Raw genomic sequence first — 20,707 nt, forward strand, 5'->3', positions numbered from 1 at the left:
CATTGTATTTAAATCAATTCGTAGCGAAATGTTTTGCTTCTAGTTAGCATAAAAGAATACAGGCAGTCCCCGGCTTACGACGGGTTCAGCTTACGACATTCCGAGGTTAAGGCACTTTTCAATTATATTCATCAGAAATTATTTCCAGGTTTACGATGCATGTTCCCGGGTTATGACGCCTACAACGCTGATCTGGCAGAAGAAACATGACACCAAAAATGCAAAATAATCAATATTTGAAGTTTTTTTTGATGAAAAATGCAATAAGAATGCAATTTACATAGGTTTTAATGCACCCAAAGTATTAAAAGTAAGGTTTGTTCATGAGACTTACCTGTCAGATATATAAATAGCTGTATTCTCCGAAGTCTGACAGAATTTCAAAACTTACGACACACGCAGTGGGAGGCCAGGTGGTTAGTACCCATTCCCGCCACTGGGAGGCGGTATCAGGAACCATTCCCATTTTCTATTCAGATTTTCTCTGTTGCCGGTACTGTCAACACCTGTTTTCAGTACCTCCGTCGTTGGATTTTGTAAACTTTCATTGCCACTGGAGTATTTTGATTGCACCGAAGGCTTCGGTAGATCCCCACACTGTATGCGCGAGCTGTTGCGGACATGTATCCTTGATAAATGATCGGTGTAAGGAGTGTAAGAGTTTGCCTGATTCCAGTTGGAAGATTTATGATTCCTATGTGCATAAGTTAGAGCGTAATAGGATCAGGAGGTCTTCCTCCAGGAGCGTGTCAGCGAGTAGAAGTCAGGGTAGTAGTTTTTCACCTGCTAACCCTCCTGTAGACTTTGTTATTCCTAACCCTGTGGTGTTACCTTCAGGCCCTGAGATTGTGCCTGCGGAAGGTAATGCCCTGTCGGTGATTATGGATTCCATCCGTAACCTGGAATATAAAATGCTCGCTCTCCAAAGTGGTGTTGTGAATTGCAGTGATATTTGTGCCCCTAGTGTTGTGGAGGGGCGGTCAGATCGGCCCTATAATGCCTCTAGGCCTGGACCTCTGTCGGACTCCCAGGACTCAGGGAGTGGACAAGTCGAAAGCCGAAGGAGGGTTACGGGGGCTCCCCACCGGTCTGGCGTCCCTTCGGCAGGTCCTGATGACGCTTCCCAGGCTGCCAAGGATCGTGCTTGTGCACGAATCCTTAAGGATTGCTTCTCGTTCTCCGAAGCTTCCTCCCCACGCAAGGGGTGGAGCTCTCGGAAGGACTCTCGCCCTCTTAAGAGAAGCTTCAGAGAGGAGGACGCTTCACGTCCTTTTTCTCCAGATGCGCTTCGGTCGTCGCCTGAAAGTTTTGATGCTTTCCCGTCGCAGAAGCAGGACGTCATCGGAGGATGACGCTGTGTTCCCCAGTCGCTCCAGGGAGAGGGCTGTAGCTTTTCCTGTGAGAAGGAGGGAGGCGTCCCCTCGCCCCTCGTCTTCCTACAGGATCAGCCCTTCCCCTGAGAGAGAGTTTTCCCCTACGAAGGAGATTTTGCTTGGTATGCAGCGGCAGTTGGCTTCGTTGGTCGCCGAGAGAGAGGCAGAGCCACGTCGACGCAGGAATCGCCGAACTTCTTGACATGACGCTCCCCTGAGTGACGCTCCGCATACTGCCCGGCATGACACTCCTCATGCTGCTTGTTTTGACGATTTTCATGCTGCTGCGCGTCAGGAGGCTCGTTAGGGCTCTCGTCGGGACACTCGTCGAAGCGCTTCAGAGGCTGTTGTTAAGAATCCTCAGTCTTGTGCGGCGAGTTTTCTTCGAAGCGGAGGTCCCTTTTTGAAAGTTGGGCCTCAAGGTCTTGGACCTACTAGTACTTTTGATGACTGCTGTTGCTCCCGTTGAAGACCGGGAGTTATTGAGTTCGTCGGAGCCTGGGGATGAAGAGCAGCCTTCTACTTCGTCGTCAACTTCGGACTACCAGGTTTTGGCCCTCACTCTGAGGGACTTGTTTGTAGACAAGTTCCAACCCTCTGCCCCTCGCTCTCCTCCTTCGCAGTTAGCCTCATTGAAGACAAGGAGAACGCCAGGCTTTGTGAAGATGACGACGTCTTTCTACATAGAGAGCCTTCAAGAAAGTCCACGATTGGGGGGATTATAAGAAGGCCCAAGGCAGAACTTCTTTTGCCCTGTCTCCGTCGAGGGGCGTGCATGGACAAGGGCGTCAGGGATGGTTCGGATGAACTGGCTACCCACTTTTGTTCCAGGCTTTTGAAGAAGAGGGCCTTGTACTGTATCTTCACAGCGAAGTCTGTTTCTCCCTCACAAAGGGCAGAGTTGCTGTTCGCCCCTCTGTTGTTTCCCTCAATCCATGGTCAAGGATCTCGCCGTCAGCCTGCAGGAAAAGACTACCCAAGACCTCCTGGCACTGCCGGCTACTCTACTTGGACAGGTTTCCAGGAAACAGAAGCCCTTTCGCGACTCCTGGCAGGCGCCATTCTTCGGAGAAACGCCTCTTCTATGTTCAGGACTGCGCTGCCGAGGGGGGACCTTCGGGTCCTACCTAGCGTAAGCCCAGTCATTGAGCAGGAATCCTGCCCCTTATTCGATTTCTACCGGAATCAAGAGGACCACCAACTGATGATCATCTGCCATTCGGGGTTGGGGGGGGTGGGGGGGGGGGGGGGGTGTTTTCGCTGAGTGCTTAAGATTCTGCGGAATTTCAAGCACTCGCAGTGTTCAAGTTTTTTTATTTCTCTTAACACTTAAGGGAAACCTCGGTCCAAGGTGAGCTAGACGAGAATCCCCGATAATTTTTACCTCGAATTCGAGAACACCGCCATATGCTCGAATTCCTGGATTAGTTTCTGTCATGTAAGAGGGTTGGCCCCCTATTGACAAGATCCTAAACATTCTGTCATGTAAGTGGGTAAGCCCCCATTGACAAGATCTAGAAGTCTTTGTCAGGTAAGTGGGCTAGTCCCCATTGACAAAGATCCTAATAAAGTTATGTCGCATAAGCGGGTAAGCCCCCATTGACAAGATCCAGAAGAACTCTCAGTCATAGGTCACTACCTCGCTGAGGCTCTTCGGGCAAAGCAGACTCAGACAATGTCCATGAAGTCTTCTGCCCTATAAGATAAGAAGCTTGAACTGTCCTCTTCGGTTCTCAATTCACACTTGCAGCTTTCCTTAGGGAAAGACTTCTCCTTCATTCTCTTGACTAAGAGAACGAAGGCAGTCGATCTCCATTCCTTACTCTCTTCCTCGTCGAGAAAAGAATGTGGGATGGAGGTCGTTGTACAGATACCTACAATTTTGTACATGAACTTTCCTGTCAGATATATACTTAGCTTTAGACTCTGTCGTTCCCGACAGAAATTCAAATTTTGCGGCACACGCTACAGGTAGGTCAGGTGATCTACCGCCCTGCCGCTGGGTGGCAGGACTAGGAACCATTCCCGTTTTCTAATCAGATTTTCTCTGTTGCCGGTTCCGACAACTCCTGTTGTTGGTTCCTCCTGATGGATTTAGTTTTTCGTTTGCCGTGGATCTTTTCGCCGTCTTTTGGTGACGTATTGGGTCTTTGGCTTGGCATACACTTTATTATATTTTTGTTTTTTCTTTTTTTCTTTTTTTGTCGTTAGTTTATGTGATTAAATGTATATCGTTAGACTACCGAAAGAGCGGTTCGGTAGATCCTCACACTGTAGATTTGATTTTTGTTTTTCATGAAACTACAGCTCTTTTGTATCAGTCAATTATCGTTCTGTTTACATTTAGTGATTGACAGTCATTATTACAAAATTTTCGTAATAATGACTGTATACGTTTGCTGTATGCAGTGAATTTGCTGTATTACAGTAAATTTGCTGTATTACAGTGGATGTATACATTTTCGGTATAGTACATTTATTGTAATAATGACTGTATACATTTACTGAATGTCAGTCATTATTACGAAACTTTCGTTTTGATGTAATTCATTAGAGAACCTTCATTGCTGAAGTTTCATTAGGAAAGCTTGAGTAGGTCTCGTTCTAACGAACCAGTTAGTGAGACTATAGCACCTTTCCAGGACAAAGAACCTGCAGATTCGTCTAAATGGAATTAGCGGATTTGAAGGTAAGCGCAGTACAGTGAATAGTGATTTCAGTGTCCCCAGTGTTGTGGAAGGGGCGTCTGACCGGCTCCGTAGCGCTTCCAGGCCTAGACCTCTTCCAAAATCCCAGACCCAGTGGAGGAGGAAAGTCGACAGCCGCAGGAAGGTTAGGGAGACCCCCCCACCGGTCAGGCGTCCCTTCGGCAGGATCTGTGTCGTCCCAGACTGCCAGGGATCGCTGTTGCAAAGGCATCCTGAGAGAGTGCTTCTCGCCATCCGATTCCGCTTCGCCCAAGCGCGGCTGGAGCTCGGCCGAGCAGTCGCGGCCTATGAAGAGGAGTTGGAAAGCGCCCTCCTTGGATTCTAGCCCTGAGCGCTTCCTAGAAGGTTTGCCTGTGGATAGGAAGAGAGCCAGAGAGCCCTGTTTTCGCCAGTTTTTGGCTGGGAGTCCCCTTCGTCCTCCAGACCTTCCCCTTCGTCTGACAAGGAGCGGGAAGATTCTACGACTAAGATTCTCCGTAACATGCAGAAGCATATCTCGTCTCTGGTTGGAGTACTTACGAAGGATTGTCCTCACGGGAAGGAGACTTTTCTTCCAGTTAAGAGATCCTCTCGTCCCCTGGACGTTCCATGCTCCAAGCTCCTCTCCACAGCTCCTCGTTCTCAAAGGAGTTCCTTCGATCCTCCCGCTTCTCGTTCGCCTCCTCGGAAACACAAGCTCGGGAACACTTAGCGACCGAGCCCTCGTCTCCTTCCGATCACGAAGCGCCAGCCAGGTATATTAAGCTCAAGCGAGGCGCGTGTCGCCAACCAAGCGCCAGTCTCAAGCCAAGCGCAAGTCGCCTACGAGAAGCGAGCCAGCCAAGCGCGAACGGCACTACAGACGCGAGTCACGAGCCGCTTTCCAGCTGCTAAACGCCAACTAGGTGCGAGCCGCTTTCCAGCCGCGAAGTGCCAACCAGGCTCGAGGCTCCATCCAGGCACGAGCCGCTTGCCAGGCGCGAGTCGACAAACAGGCGTTTTCCTTCCTCGATGTTGCGATCAGACACGAGACGCCAGCAGCACTGCTCCCTCCGTCTGCGAGGCGCCTCCCAGCCTTGAAGAAACTCCCAGAGGCGAGGTGCCAGACCGAAGATCGTTGTCTTTCGACCGCTCTTCCTCGGACAGAAGCCCCTCTCCTCATGAGCGAGAACCTGCCTCTACAATCAGGCTCTCCTCTCCTTGCAGGCTCTTGTACGCCTACCAAGCGCTCTTCTCAGCAGTTGCCTTACTTCCTGGTAGGCGCCCTTTTTCGGAACCTGGCGTAAGCCCAGTCATTGGGGAAGGATCCTGCCCCTCCCTCGAGTTCTACGGGAATCTAGACGACGACCACTGCTGATCGTCTGACGAATTCGGTAGGGTTTCGCCGAATGCTTTAGATTCTGAGGAATTTCTGGCATTCGCAGTGTTTGAGTTTCTTACACTCTCTTAACACTTAAGCGAAACCATGGTCCTCAGTGAGCTAAAACGAGAATTCCCGATGTTTTTTACGATGTTTGGGAACCTCGCTAGTGCTTGAATTTTTTAAATATGTTCTGTCATGTAAGTGGGCTGGCCCCCATTGACAAGATCATGGAGGTTCTGTCATGTAAGTGGGTAAGCCCCCATTGACAAGATCCAAAAAAGGCTTTGTCATGTAAGTGGGTTAGTCCCCATTGACAAAGATCCTAATAAGGTTCTGTGGCGTAAGCGGATAAGCCCCCATTGACAGATCCACAAGAACTCTCAGTCATAGGTCACTACCTCGCTGAGGCTCTTGAGGCAAAGCAGACTCATGGACAGTATTCATGAAGTCTCCTGCCTAATAAGATAAGAAGTTTGAACTGTCGCCTTCGGGTCTCGGTTCACATTGAAGTTTTTTCCTTCGGGAAAAACTTCTCCTTCTTTATCTTGACTAGAGAACGAAAACGGTAGATCTCCAATCCTTACTCTCTCTCTTCGTAGGGAAAAGAATGTAGGATGGAAGTCGTTGTACAAAAACCTGCTAATATACTATGTATATTACCCTCACGACATGTTCTTTTAAGCAGTTGATTTGTCCAAGGTGCAGACGCATATATAGTTAGCTCTATCGATGCCAACTGAGACAATGAGTATCCTAATTGAACTGCAAACCTCTCAGGAGTTTCCAGTCTCGATTTTTGATACTGATGGTGTTGTCACGACAACACCAACTCAGCTTTTGTATTTACCGAAATCCGTTTCTCTTAAATATAATTGCCCGAGCGTATTTTTCTGCTCGATGGTTCTAGCAGAACCCATTCCTTCGTAGAATGGAATAGTTGGCAACTCAGGATGAAGAGGCGGCGAGAGCTAACGTTGTATGAGACTGTTGTCTTTGCCATAGCAGCTCAGTTACCTCAGTAACAGCTGACCCTCAGCGATGCGCGGTCTGTTACGTCTCTCTCCTGCAATGATGTGCTGCCGAACCATATTTTTTGGACTCTTTCTTTTTCTGTTTACAGTGGACCCCCCGTATTCGCGTTCTCCAGATTCGTGGACTCACACATTCGCGGATTTCTCTCGGGAACGTTTCCCTGCATTATTTGCGGAAAATTCGCGCATTCGCGGTATTTTTCTATGATAAATATCCACAAATTCCTGTTTTTTTTTGATGAATTTCATCATAAAATGCACTTTTTGTGATAAAACTATTAAAAAACCCATGTAGGAAAATTTTTAGTGGGTTTTTCTTGAGTTTTAACTAACAAAATAGGCTATTTTTAGCATTTTTATAGGGGTTCCAAACATTCGCGGGTTCTAACTATTCACGGGGGGGTCTGGTACGCATCCCCCGCGAATACGGGGGGACCACTGTACCGCCCTGTAACGGAAGTCTGTAATAGTCCACCGCTGCTTCGCACTAAGTTATGAGGAATGTTTTCTTCAGACATCGGAGTTTGTCTGCAGAAAATTTCTCGTATTCCTAGGTGTGCAAGTTCTTTGTTCACCCTGAATTAACAGATGTATCGGAAGACATCGCCTGTTCCCCGGACTGACAGTTCTGCTTTCTATATTCAGCCCATGAAAAGCAGTTCTGCAGGCAGTACTTCCCGGAGTTTTTCTTTGATGAAAACAATCCGCTTTCATAGCTAACGACTTATCATCGGACAGCATTGATTTAGAGGTTAGCTTTTTCAGTCTTTGGTAAGCACGGGTTCAGAATCTTGAGAATCTTTCTCTCGATTCGACTGTGAAGAAGTAAGTTGCTTCTCTGTCCTCCTTTGTCTTCTACATCATATAATGTTGTTTCTCCTTAACTGAGATTCAACTACTATGAGAAGGTTTTGCCTTCAGGAACCTCGGTCTCTTGAAGGCATTTGTCTTTCTCCTGTGGGGCTCATGCCTTAACAGAATCGTCACCTTCTCCGTCCGACATCGGTGACAAACAGATTATAGTCTTTCGGCTTAACCCTTCAAATACGATGGTCAAGTGACTTGCTCAGATATGAGAATCTTTGTCTCTTCTTGAGCAACTTTCCTCGATACCGTACGCAGTCAGTTGGCAGCTGTCAGTTACGCGATACGGTGTAGGCCTAGTGTTGTTCTCTGACACATCAGAGTAGCGAGGGGAAGCAGCACTAGGGACGTATGAAGTGTCAGGCATCTGGAAGGGGGACCAGGTTAACTGATACTTCGTGTTTCAACTGTATGCAATCTTTCTGGCTCTTAAGTGGTTTCAGTATGAAGTCAGAAACACGGTGGTCCAAGTCAATTCGGACAACACCACGGCTCTGACATCCTTCAGAAACAAGGAGGACACATTCCTTCTCCCTTTAGGAGGTAACAAGAACCCTTCTTTTGGACGGAGGAGAGAGGAATCGCGCTCCTTGCCAGATTTATTCAAGGAGAGAGAGGAATGTGAGGGCGGACCTGTTGAGCAAGAGGAACCAAGTCCTTCCTTTGGAGTGGACCCTCAATCTCGATGTGTGCCTAAGCCTATGGGCCCTGTGAGGCAGGCCACATGTAGACCTGTGCGCCGCGTATCAGAACAAGAGACTGGACAACTTTTGCTCCACATTTGATTACCCGAGAGCAATAGCATTCGCACGCTCCTACTGGACTGGTCAGGCATCGAGGCGTAGGTCTTTCCCCCACTCTAACTGGTGGGGGAATTGATGAAAAAGTCCCTGTCCTCTACAGGGATGACTCTAACCCTTATCGCTCCCTTTTGGCCCGCTCAAGAATGGTTCTCAGAGGTTCTGGAATGGATAATGGACTTCCCAAATCCCTTCCACTAAGGAGAGATCGGCTCAGACTACCCCACTTCGAGAGCTTTCTCAAATCCTCCCCTCTCTCTGCCTGACTGCCTTTACAACTTCGAAAGACTCGTCAGAGCGATAGGATTTTCGCGAAAGGCTCAACATTACGGGTGTACCAGTCGAAGATGGAAGTCTTTCAACGATGGTGCAGGTCGAAGAAGCTGTCCTCTTCCATTACCTCTGTGACCGACATTACTGATGTTCTTCTCTTTCTGAGAGAAGAATCTCACCTACCGGTATCCACAATAAGGATATAGAAGCATGCTCTCCGCTGTCTTTAGAGACAGAGGTCTAAAGATAGCGGAGGACAAGGATCTTCATGATCTCTTCCGGTCCTTAGAGACCTCCAAGAGAAGTCCTCACTTTCACCTAGTTGGAATCTGGACGTGATTCTCAAATTTCTCACATCCAACAAGTTCGAGCCTCCCCATCAGGCTTCTTTTAGAGACCTGACGGGGGAAGGTATTTTTCTCTTGGCCCTCGCAACTGCTAAGAGGACAAGTGAACTTCTTCCTTGCACTCGTGTGTCGGATTTAAAGGAGACTCGGCAATATGTCCTTTTTAGCCATGATTCCTGGCAAAGAACAAAAACCCCTCAAACCCTGGCCTAGAAGCTTTGAGGTCAAGGGACTCTCCCACTTGGTAGGGATGGAGATTGAGAGGTCTCTTTGCCCAGTCAGGGCCCTTAAGGGGGCCGGCCGGAACCCCTATATATGGTGGTATAGGGCGAAAAATGCAAAGTCATGAAAAAATTCATGGAGCTTCATATGGCAATTGAGAATACGTATACGAAATATTTCGTCAAAATTCCTCTTACTTTCGTAGTTACAGGGTAATTAGTAAACATAACTCGATAAGCCTAAAACATTCATCCGTACAAGAAAATGCAATATTTCTTCTGTTATCGTAAATTTTGATAATTATTGGCAAAGAAATTGTGAGAAATGGCATCTGTAGAGATTCCGTGGCTCGCATAAGCGAGTATCTGGTTCAATCATGAATCAGTTGGACCATAGACTTCAAGTAGATTACACGTTCGAGTTTCACCTCGTGACATTCGCTTGCTTTTACGTATGTTTATGTATGTTTCGGCAAGAAGTTCATCATGCCAATGAGGAAAAGACAAGGAAAACATCTCGCTAACATACAGACGAAGAAAAATCGCTCAAGTATTATTACAGAATATCATAATATACGCAGTTAGTGAAGAGAGATGGGTGAGGGTTGCTTAGTAACGCCCCCTTCTTGCCTGACAGCACACGTCACACTGTGCCCAAGGCTACGATTTTTTAGCAAAGAGATCTTCATTTATGATAAATAACATAGTTTTGGTGTTAATACCCAAAATGGAAATTAATGAAATTCATAATAATCATGATTTATCAAATTGTCTTTGTAAAAAGAGAGTACACCTTCGAGTCTCACCTCTGACATTCTCTTGCATTTACGTTTGTTTATCTTTGTTTCGGCAAGAATGTCATCATGCCAAAGAGGAAAATACAAGGAAAACATCTCGCTAACATACAGAAGAAAATTCGCTGTAATAAGCCCAGTTAGTGAAGGGGAGAGAGGGGGTTACGTAGGAAGGAGTGCCCCATCTTGCCTCAAGCAGTGCCCCAGGCTACGATATATGAGCAAAAGGATCATCATTTATGATTAAATTATGATAAATAAAATGGTATTGGTTTATTAATACACAAAAAAGAAATATACATTCATAATAATCATTATTTATTAACATTGTCTTTATAGAAATACGAAGGAAAACTTTGAACGCCCGTATCTCAAAACTATACTTATTGACCTTCAAAATCTATCTCCTCACTTAGTTTTAAAGCTATAACATTGGAATTTGGTATATAACTCAGAAAGACATTATAGAACAATCAAATAGAGCCCTTTTTCCAATTTTTGTTTCCTCTTTTTTTTTATAAATTCTTTTCTCGTGATTTATAGGGTTTATTTTTTTACCATATTGAAGAATTCATATCTAGCAAAAAAATGACTTTTAGAAAAAAAACTCTCCATTTGATTGGAGGTCTACATCAGGTCTATATATGGTAGTAATCCCAGGTCTTAATATTAAATATCAAAGGAGGAGATAGAATTTGAAAAATGGTTATTTTCGGGATAAATTGCCCTGGCGTCACAAAACCGAAGGTCAGAGAGTAAGACAGGTAGCTGGGTACAAACATGAACAAAAGGGATCGGGGCCCCCTTGTGAATGTTTCTTCACAGACGTAAATACATGAATTATTACAGAGGGAACGGATTCCTGACATATATACATCAAAAGAAAGGTGTAAAATGCTCTACAGAATGGGTAAAGGAACAATGCGGCTTGATGATGAGATGCAATAAAAATATAGAAAAAGCGTTGTCCTTACAAAATTATCTAGAACGAATGGAATAAGAAAAGGAAAAAAGATTCCTCGAATTTGTCAACAGGAAATGAAGACGACTCAAAAGGACCTAAAGGAGGCTTTATTATTGTCATATACGTAGAAGTTATAAAGATTTTATTATTTTTTATGTAAATTTACTCAATTTTTTGTAAGCTGGTTGTGATTTCATGAAAATCTCATTGGCAGTGCTTGCCAAGAATCTTTAAAATTCCAAATGAGGAGCAATGCACCACTCCACCACCCCCTTTAATGTTGCTAACCTCCTGTAACCCCTGTGGCTAGCATGCGCAGCGCAATATTGCCTCTTGCCAGTATATCCCTGCTTGCCAAGAATCTTTAAATTTGTGGTTAAGGCATGAAGTGCCATTCCACCACCCCCTTAAACATTGGGAACAATTAGATTTAGACAAAAAGACAGTGATAACAATACTGACTATTCTTCAAGGGTAATAAATAATCCATTCGTTATTTCATTAAAGAACAGGCGATTTCAAGCCATTTTATAATGCTTTAGAATTATATTCATCAGACATTATTTGAAGGCTTTTTTGATGAAAAATGCAATAAAATACACTTTACATAGTTCTTAATACACCCAAAGCATTAAAAGTAAGGTTTTCTTAGGATTTTTGACGTGTTTCCAGCTTACAACGATTTTCGGCTTACGACACGTCACAAGAACGGAACCCGTCGTAAGCTGGGGACTGCCCAGGCAGTCCCCAGGTTACGACGGGTGGTTCCATTCTTAAGACACGTCGTAAGCCAGAAGATCATCAAAAATCCTAAGATAAATTATATTGTTATGATACAATAAAGTTTGTTCATACTTACCTGGCAGATATATATATAGCTGTATTCTCCGAAGTCTGACAGAATTTTAAAACTTACGACACACGCAGTGGTCGGCCAGGTGGTTAGTACCCATTCCCGCCGCTGGGAGGCGGGTATCAGGAACCATTCCCATTTTCTATTCAGATTTTCTAGTGCCACTGTCTCCTGAGGGGAGGTGGGTGGGCACTATGAATATATATATCTGCCAGGTAAGTATGAACAAACTTTATTGTATCATAACAGTATCATTTTGTTCATGAGACTTACCTGTCAGATATATATATAGCTGAATCCCACCATTGGAGGTGGGAAGAGACAGAATAGGATTTAGAAAACAAATTACATGTAGATGATTGACACCTTGGTTCCTTATCTGTTAGCATAGCTGACTTTGTGATTACTGTCACCCAAGTCTGCTTTTGCTTTACTAGAGTCTCCAGCTGGTGAGATCTAGATGATCTGTCAACAGTGGCGTGACCACAATGTGACTAGACCCAGAATGTCACTGAGTGCCAAATTGTTCTGAAATGCCACTGAGGTTGCAATCGCCCTCACCTCATGAGCATTTACTTTCAACCGTTTAAAATCACTGTCTTGAAAGTTTGTATGAGCGTTCTTAATAGTATCTTTTAAGAGGAACGCTAGTGCATTTTTCGACATTGGTAAGTCTGGCCTCTTCACCGAACAGCACAGATTGTCCGAAGGACCTCGACCTTCCTTCGTTCTATCCAAATAAGATTTTAGAGCCCTGACTGGGCACAGGACTCTTTTTGGCTCTTGACCAAGAATTTTTGCCATGCCCTTGATTTCCAAGCTCCTGGGCCAAGGGTTAGACGGGTTCTCATTCTTGGCTAAAAATGATAGTTATGAAACAATAAAGTTTGTTCATACTTACCTGGCAGACATATATATAGCTGTATTCAGAGAATACAGCCACATAAATATCTGACAGGCAAGTCTCATGAACAAAGGTACATACCGTATTATGTCCTTTAAAGCCTACATGTTTGCTGATGGCTTGAACTTCACCAACTCTCTTCGCCGTCGCCAGAGCGGTTAGGAAAATGGCCTTTCTGGTCACATCCCTCAACGTCGCAGAATGGAGAGGCTCGAATGGACTGGACATCAGGAACTTCAAACCCACGTCCAAGTTCCAGGAAGGCAGCTTCGGCTGAGCTACCTTAGTGGTTTCAAAAGACCTTAAAAGCTTGAGAAGGTCCTTTTTGTTTGCTAGATCCACACCTCTATGTCTAAAACCGCTGACAACATACTCCTATCCTTTGATAGTTGGGACTGCCAGCTTTTCTTCTATCTAGGTGTCTGGTCCTCGCACTTTTTGCTCAAATAACCTCACTTCAAACCATTGAGTTCTTGTTTACTGGGCTTTGGTCCCTGGACCAACCTTAAAACCAGGGGTTCTCAAAGTGGTCAATATTGACCCCCAGGGGTCAATGGGATCATCCAAGGGGTCTATGAATAGTCAGGGGGTCAAAAGGGGGTCGATGAATGACTGAGTCCGGGGGTCAAAAGGGGGTCGATGAATAACTTGTTGGAGAATTTAATTTCACATACTCGTACATCTAAAGTTCCAAACATATTTTCTTACTAGGTGTTACTTTTTTTTTATCGCACCGAATCTCAAGTACTTAACTAATACTACTCTAATTGATTCTGACATTGTTTATTTATTTAATTTTTTTTTTAGCTAGTCAGGGGGTCGATAGAAAATTTGAAACTTCATAAGGGGGTCGAGGAGTTGAAAAGTTTGAGAACCCCTGCTTTAAACGATAGCTAAAATGAAGACTATCATACAAAAAGAAAATAAACTCATTCACAAAACAGATGGTAGTAATGTAAAAGAGAGCTGAATTGTTAGGAAATAATTAACAAAGTACAGTGGAACCTCGACAGACGAAAGTCCCAACTTAGGAAGAATCCAAGTTACAAAAGCAAAGACAAAGATTTTTTTGCTTCTGCATACAAAAATAATTCAGGTTACGAAAGTGTGTTACTGTAAAGTCTCGAGATTCACCCAGGTCACCAAGAACAGTTTTAAAACTCGCGTGCCTCTAAATCTGTAGACTCGCCACCATCCGTCCACTCTCCCATTGGTTCCTGATGCTAGTCACTGCCATAAGATCCTGCTCTCCTATTGGTCAGCATCTATCCCATCATGCCTCTAAGTAAAGGCGTCCTTTGGCCACTTCGTTGCACCAGCGTTATCGCAAGCACCATACTTAAGCAGAAGGAAGCCGTCAAAGCAGCTACACCTTCCAAGGGCATGACTATTTTGTCCAACAAGAGGAGCCACGTGCATGATGAGATGGAGAGGCTGCTTCTTGTATGGATAAAAGACAAAGAAATTGCTGGCGATATGATAACCGAGACGGCAATCTGCCACAAGGCCAGCGCTATTTTCGGTGATCTGATTGCCCAGGCCGAAGACGAATGAGGAGAAGGGACATCAACGCCAACCCCAGACTTCAAGGCTTCGCATGGTGGTTCGAGAAATTCCGTAAACGGACTGGCATCCATTCGGTGGTGCGGCATGGGGAGGCTGCCAGCCCGGACACGAAAGCGGCCGAAGCCTTTATTAAGACGTTCAATGAGATGACGATCAACGGAGGCTACAGTTCTCAGCAAGTCTTCAACTGTGACGAGACTAGCTTTTTTTGGAAAAAAAATGCCTCGTCGGACGTACATCACGGAGGAAGAGAAGAAGCTACCCGGGCGTAAGCCTATGAAAGACAGACTTACGCTCGCACTATGTTCCAACGCCAGTGGCGATTGTAAAGTCGAGATTCTACTTTTTTTATCATTTGGACACTTCTCGAGTCTTCAAGGTCCACAAAGTGCTAAAGGAGAAGCTTCCAGTGATGTGGAGGGCTAATGCAAAAGCCTGGATAACGAGACTTGTTCACCGAGTGGGTAAATCTGTGTTTCGGCCCGACAGTGAAGAAATTCTTGGAAGAGAAGCGCCTCCCTCTGAAATGTCTGCTGTTGTTGGACAATGCCCCTGCTCACCCTCCTGGCCTTGAGGAAGGTATCCTAGCAGAGTATTCTTTTATCAAGGTTCTTTATCTTTTGCCTATAACCACCCCTCTCCTCCAGCCCATGGACCAGCAAGTGATATCGAACTTCAAGAAGCTGTATACGAAACATCTTTTCAAGAAATGTTTCGACATCACCGATACCACAAACCTCACCTTGCGTGAATTTTGAAAGGAGCATTTCAATATCGTGATATGCATCCAACTCATCGATCAAGCTTGGCAGGAGGCTTCGAGGCAAACCTTGAATTCTTCGTGGAGGAAACTCTGGCCTGATGCTGTATCCACCCAAGACTTCGAGGGATTCAACATGGGTGAAACTGACGCAGATTCAGAAACAGTTGGCGATCTTGAAACTTTCGCAACCAGATCGTGACGAGGTCGTTGCTCTTGGCAAGTCCATGGGCCTGGTCATCGACGAGGACGACATCAATGACCTTCTCGAGGAGCACCAAGAGGAGCTTACAACGGATGACCCGAAGGAGTTGGAGGCCATGCAACATAATGTCATTCAAGAAAAGTTCTCTAGCAGCGGCGAGGAGGAGGAGGAGGAGGACTCTATGACAACGGCAGAAATTAAGGATGCTCTAGCTGCTTTTCATAAAGTGCAATCAATTGTAGAAAAGAGACACCCCGAAAAGGCTTACACAAGTCGTATGCTTGCACAGTTCGATGACGTTTGCCGGAGTCGTTTCAGGAACATTGTGAAAAGCAGGCAGAAGCAATCTTCCTTGGATATGGTAGTTATGTTTTAAAGAGGCCTTTAGTAGTAGTAAGCAAACAGGAAGATCCAAGTGATACGAAAAAACAGAAAATTGAAGGTGGTGAAGAAATTGAAATTTTGTAAAAAACGTAAGAAAAATGTAAAAATAAAAAAGATAAAAATTTAATTTAAAGTTTTTTGTAAAGTTAAGTGTTAATGTTTTCTGCCATTTTTTAATGTTTCGTAAAGTTTAGTGCTAATGTTTTCTGCCATTTTTTAATGTGTTTCGTAAAGTTAAGTGTTCATGTTTTCTGCCATTTGTCCTTCTCCTCTGTCGCCATTTTCGGGAATCGCCTCACTCGAAAGGTAAGGTTCCACATTTTACTAAATATGTACATACAGTATTTCTTGTACCATGTACACTAATACACTTTATTTACAGGTACATATAGTAAATGTAGTTTATGTTAGGTATTGAATGGTCCAAATTGTTGTATATCATTGTTTATTGGTCAATTTAGCTACATTATAAAATTTACTGGGTTTTTTTTGTATGGCTTGGAACGAATTAGGATATTTGCATGCAAAATGTGGTTCAAGATACGGAAAAATCAGGTTACGAAGGCCGCTTCGGAACGGATTAATTTCGTATCCTGAGGCACTACTGTATATGAATGTAAATGATAAATGAAATGAATAAGGTAACCATAAAAAAAGCAAAGAATAACCACTGGTTCCATGCAACATAAAAGCACCATACAAACAAACAAACAAACATAAAAAAAAGCAAAGAAATTTTAATTGGTGAGTAATGTGTTGCAATATGGAACAACACAAATAGCCTGATGGAAATCATGTGTAAATACCACCTTCCAACCTCAATTTGATGGCACTGAGAGAAAGGTATCGAAACTTCCTAAAAGCGTCTTCTCCCTCCCCATAGGCATTCTTCAGGGGCCTGTTTTCAATTGTAAGTTCATATTACAAGGCATATAGGGTACAAACATGTAACAAGAACATGTTAGTGCACATATGAAGCAAATAATACGAGAAATGGAATGAGAGAAAAGACTGAAGAAATAACAAGATTATAAAAAAATGAGAAGGAATACAGGCAGTCCCCCGGTTACGAAGGGGGTTCCGTTCTTGAGATGCGTCGTAAGCCGAAAATCGTCGTAAGCCGGAACATTGTCAAAAATCCTAAGAAAACCTTCCTTTTAATGCTTTGGGTGCATTGAAAACTATGTAAACTGCATTCTTATGGCATTTTTCATAAAAAAAACCTACAAATATTGATTATTTTGCATTTTTGGTGTCATTTCATCTGCCAGATGAGCGTTGTAGACGTTGTAACCCTGGAAATAATGTCTGATGAATATACATAATTGAAAAGCGTCGTAACCTCGGAACCTCGTAAGCTGAGACCGTCGTAACCTGGGGACTCCCTGTATATGTAACTTAGTATATGGATCCCCCAAAATTCTTCACCCAGTCCTAAGGCAATGTAGGGTCATATTTAGTATTCAAACTCCTCTAGAAGTATGCATTTATTAACATTTTTAGATACTGCCAAACGTACAAGAAAATTCCCTTTGTGTGGGGCAGTCTGGAACCTGAACTTCATAGGTTTGGGTATTACTGTACTTCGTTGAGTTGAGCCAGTCTAAAAGTTGCGTTATGTATTGGCTATAGAAGTAAAGAAACCTCGATCTTTCCTGTCCGATTCCCCAAAATTGATGGCGCGTAATAATGATGCTCACTATGATTGAATCCATCCACCACCTGCAACCTGTTACTGCCACTCAAATGAGGGTATCAGTCCATTAAGGGTAATCTAAAGTCCTTGGGGATCCACTGAACGGTATTAGCCTACTACTGTTAAAGTTAACAGAATTGGTACTGTGCCTTTTTTTTTTCTCTCCAGACATAGCTTTTGCAGTTTGACCTCATTGCCAAATGTGCTTCATTTATGTATCAATCTCATCATGTTTGGTAGTGGTAGGTTGAATTTTCAAGTTTTTTTGTAATAGGTCAAAGCTTTAAAAAACTGACAGCTGTTGTAAGACTACATATAGCTATTCTGGTCAATAATGGTGGTCGCCAGGGAGGCACAAAGTGAATTTTATACTTTAATAACCTGTCATTAAAACTTCAGTAGCATGTGAATCAAATATTTTTCTGAAAGTTTTGAGTATCCTTTTGTCTCCAGGTAGGTGGCATGTGCATTTGGAAACCTGGCGGTGGTTCATATTAGAGGATTCTAGATCCTCGTTACAGGAAGGACAACTTTTAGAATAAAAGGAAGTGGTCAACTAGGGATTAACCTGAGGAGATGACGAGGTATGTAGTTCATTTTATGCTTGTCCCACAACCTCCCATAGTGTGCCTGATTGTACTTTTCCTCTGCTTACTTCCTCGTCACTGTCTTTGGTTTGTATCCAATTTTTATTCATTTTATATTCCCTCTCATGGCTTGGTATTAATTTTTATTTATTTTATATTCCCTCTCAGCCTTTTGGTTGTGTAAACGTATTATCCGCCGAGTCTAAAACAACATAATTGTGTTTGTCTCTTTATCTATTATGGTAGCTTTCTCCATAAAAAGTACATCTAATGTTGGGAGCTCTCCTCTCTTGTAAAAGGACAAAATCTCCTTCCGAATACACTCATTTTCAAAACTATCCACCTTGTCCTTCACTCGGATCCTCTTCCTGGGATATACAGGTCAAGAGAAGGGAGAGTTGCCATAATCAGGTGACTGTCGCTTGATTTTTTTCACTGTGTTGGTTGGCACTCCTGTAGCTTTGGCGGTCTTCTCAAATACTTCATTTCTTGAGTCTGCTCCCCGCTGTGAGCTAAAGTAACAATGAACATTCATGATAATGTTGCGAGCCTGACTTGCAAATCTGGAAACGGTACAATGAATGGTGCTGTCAAACGGTGCGACGAATGGTGCTGTCATCTCGAGATGTCTGCTTGAAAAGAAAAAAAATGTTGCTTAGTTTGTTGCTGTTTATTGCTCCGCTGAGATTATATTTCATATGACTGAATTAAGTCTCTGATATCTCTTTCGTTTGAAAATATATTCATATAAGAAAATTAGAAACAATATATTGAAACCAACCTCATTAAAACATAAAGGGAGCTGAAGAGTGCGAAGTAAGTCCGTAGATTTCAAATTCTTTTCTGGACTGAATTTCCTGCCCACGGCCAGCCTACATCTCCAACAATACCAGATGCATCCATCTGATTATTTACTTTTTTTATCAGATATGTCCAGAAATACGGACATATATGATATTTGAGTGAAAATGTTTGAAAGTCATAATGGGAATTCTATGCATTTATTTACAGAAAATGTAATGACATAATAATACGTACAGTAAATACATACTCTCGAAACTGCAAACTTCTCATATCGCCAATTGGCAACTGCCAACGCTCAACGGCTCTAGCTGAGAGGACCAGACTCCACGATATCTTGCGTCTCTCGCCACTACTGTCAAGCTGAGTCAAGTATGGATGCAACATAATAAGACATATTCTTCATTTTCTCTTTGCATATTACACGCATTTAAAATCTGAAAGCACCAGTGTATTCAGGGTGATTTTATTGTTTAAAAACACAAGATTTTATCATATCTTAATCTCATGAATTATTTAAAATCAATTGATAAATAAAAACAGGTATAAAGAATGAAATGTTTCTCTCTTCACTTTTACTCGTAATTCCTTTGTGTTTTAACTTATTAATTTCAGGAAAGGATTATTTAATTGTACATCTAATACCAAATCCTGTGGTATGACCAAAACTTTCTTATCTTTTGCAAAACATGAGATAAATGAAGAAATGTAAACACATTTCTAGTTGTCTAAGCTACAAACAAAAATATGACTCACTGAGCGAGCAGTCTACCTCCCCATACCAGCCAATCAGGGCCCGCCAAACAAACATCTTGTAGGCACAAGAATCTATTTATTTTATTTTATTTATTTATTTTATTTTTTTGGTTAACCTAACTTTCCTACATACACTCCAGATCTTGCCTACCTAACGGTTAGTGCTAACCTCTTTTGCTTTTTATTTTACACTAAAGCTAATTTACAACTACGTATATACATGTCACAGGAGGCTCCCGGATGTCTTCTACCTTGCCTCCTGTCCCGGCACGATCTCCACTCAATGGATCAAGTCCGGAGGAATGTCGTATGGCCGAATCTGCCGCGGAACGCCAATCAGGTTACGTCTCCTCCGCCTGCCATGCCCATATAATTTGAATATATGGACAGGCCACCTTCCATGGCCTTCAGAATCATGATGGCTAAGCCTGAGTTTCTGAGGCCCAACTTCTTAAGCGTCCCCACTGCTCTCTTGGAGGCCACTCCCCTCCAGTTCACAGTGATGGCTCCCACTGTCGGAGTGTGGCCCGTTAGTTCATCCACTTTATTGATGATTTCAGGGGTGTTATATTTTCTAGTCTTCAGGTCGTCGAGATGGTTTAGCAAGCCGATGTTTGAATCTCCTACTATTTGGATGTCTAGTATCTTGGCATCGTTATTCCATACTATTAAATCTGGTTTTCTTAGTCCTTGGGAGGTTGAGATGTGCAGCTCCCTCACCACCTGGTGTCCTCGGTCTTCTAACTTGGTGGCCAGCCAGTTCATGACGTTGTTGTGTTGCACGATCCTCCAAGGTTACATCTTTGGGCAGTTCTGCAAGATGTGATGCAGCGTGCCCTGGCTGGCACACCCCAGGTCGCAAAGTCCTTGCACTCCTCGCAGGGGTGGTCAGGACTCCTTGTCTTAGTTTGATGAGATTGCAAAACCTGCCTCTAGGTACTAGAGATGTTCCAGCATCAATCCAATTATGCCGTAGTCCTTGGGCTGCCTCGCTTAGTCCTGACCCATCAACAGAGTTGACCAGTTTTCCCTCCATAGGTTTTGCACATTCTTCTGTGTTGCCTCTCCAGATGTTGCCTCATACTTCCTTCTTGCTAGTCCAGCCACCACTGTGTCTTGTGCTTTCTTTAGCCTGCCCCACTTGTTCCTAAGCTCTACTGGTACAAGTGTCTTGAAGTTGTAAATCCCCATTCCTCCCTCCTCCAGTGAAGTATATAGGGCTGCGTTGGGGATATCTTTTGGGAGGTGTAGGGCCTTCTTAATCAATTTCCTTACTTCGGCATCCAGATGGTTGAGGTGGTATTTCTTGAGACGGCCGTTTATTGCCAAATGTTTCATTCTTGGAATGGCCACTTTCTTCAGGGCCCAAAACTTTTGTTTGGGCTTCAAGGGAACCTTTTGTAGGTGACAGGCAATTCCTTAGTTTTCGCAACACCTTCCCATTTGTTTTGGTATCTGCGCCCTCTTCAATTCCAAGA

General features: G+C 43.7%; 1 protein-coding gene and 1 long non-coding RNA gene across 2 annotated transcripts in view; one reads left to right on the plus strand and one right to left on the minus strand.

Moving 5' to 3' along the window:
- LOC135199199 (uncharacterized) overlaps window positions 1–18,549 on the plus strand; it is a 200,651-nt gene extending 182,102 nt beyond the window's left edge. The window contains exon 3 of the long non-coding RNA XR_010310970.1: window positions 17,539–18,549. This is a non-coding gene — a long non-coding RNA (uncharacterized LOC135199199). The remainder of the gene's footprint in view (window positions 1–17,538) is intronic.
- A 1,016-nt stretch (window positions 18,550–19,565) lies between these two features.
- Window positions 19,566–19,994, minus strand: LOC135199069 (uncharacterized). Its single transcript, XM_064226983.1, has one exon. The coding sequence runs from the start codon at window positions 19,992–19,994 to the stop codon at window positions 19,566–19,568; it is 429 nt and encodes a 142-aa protein (XP_064083053.1).
- Window positions 19,995–20,707: the final 713 nt, after the last annotated feature.

The sequence above is a fragment of the Macrobrachium nipponense genome, chromosome 25, assembly GCF_015104395.2.
Source record: "Macrobrachium nipponense isolate FS-2020 chromosome 25, ASM1510439v2, whole genome shotgun sequence".
NCBI lineage: Eukaryota > Metazoa > Arthropoda > Malacostraca > Decapoda > Palaemonidae > Macrobrachium > Macrobrachium nipponense.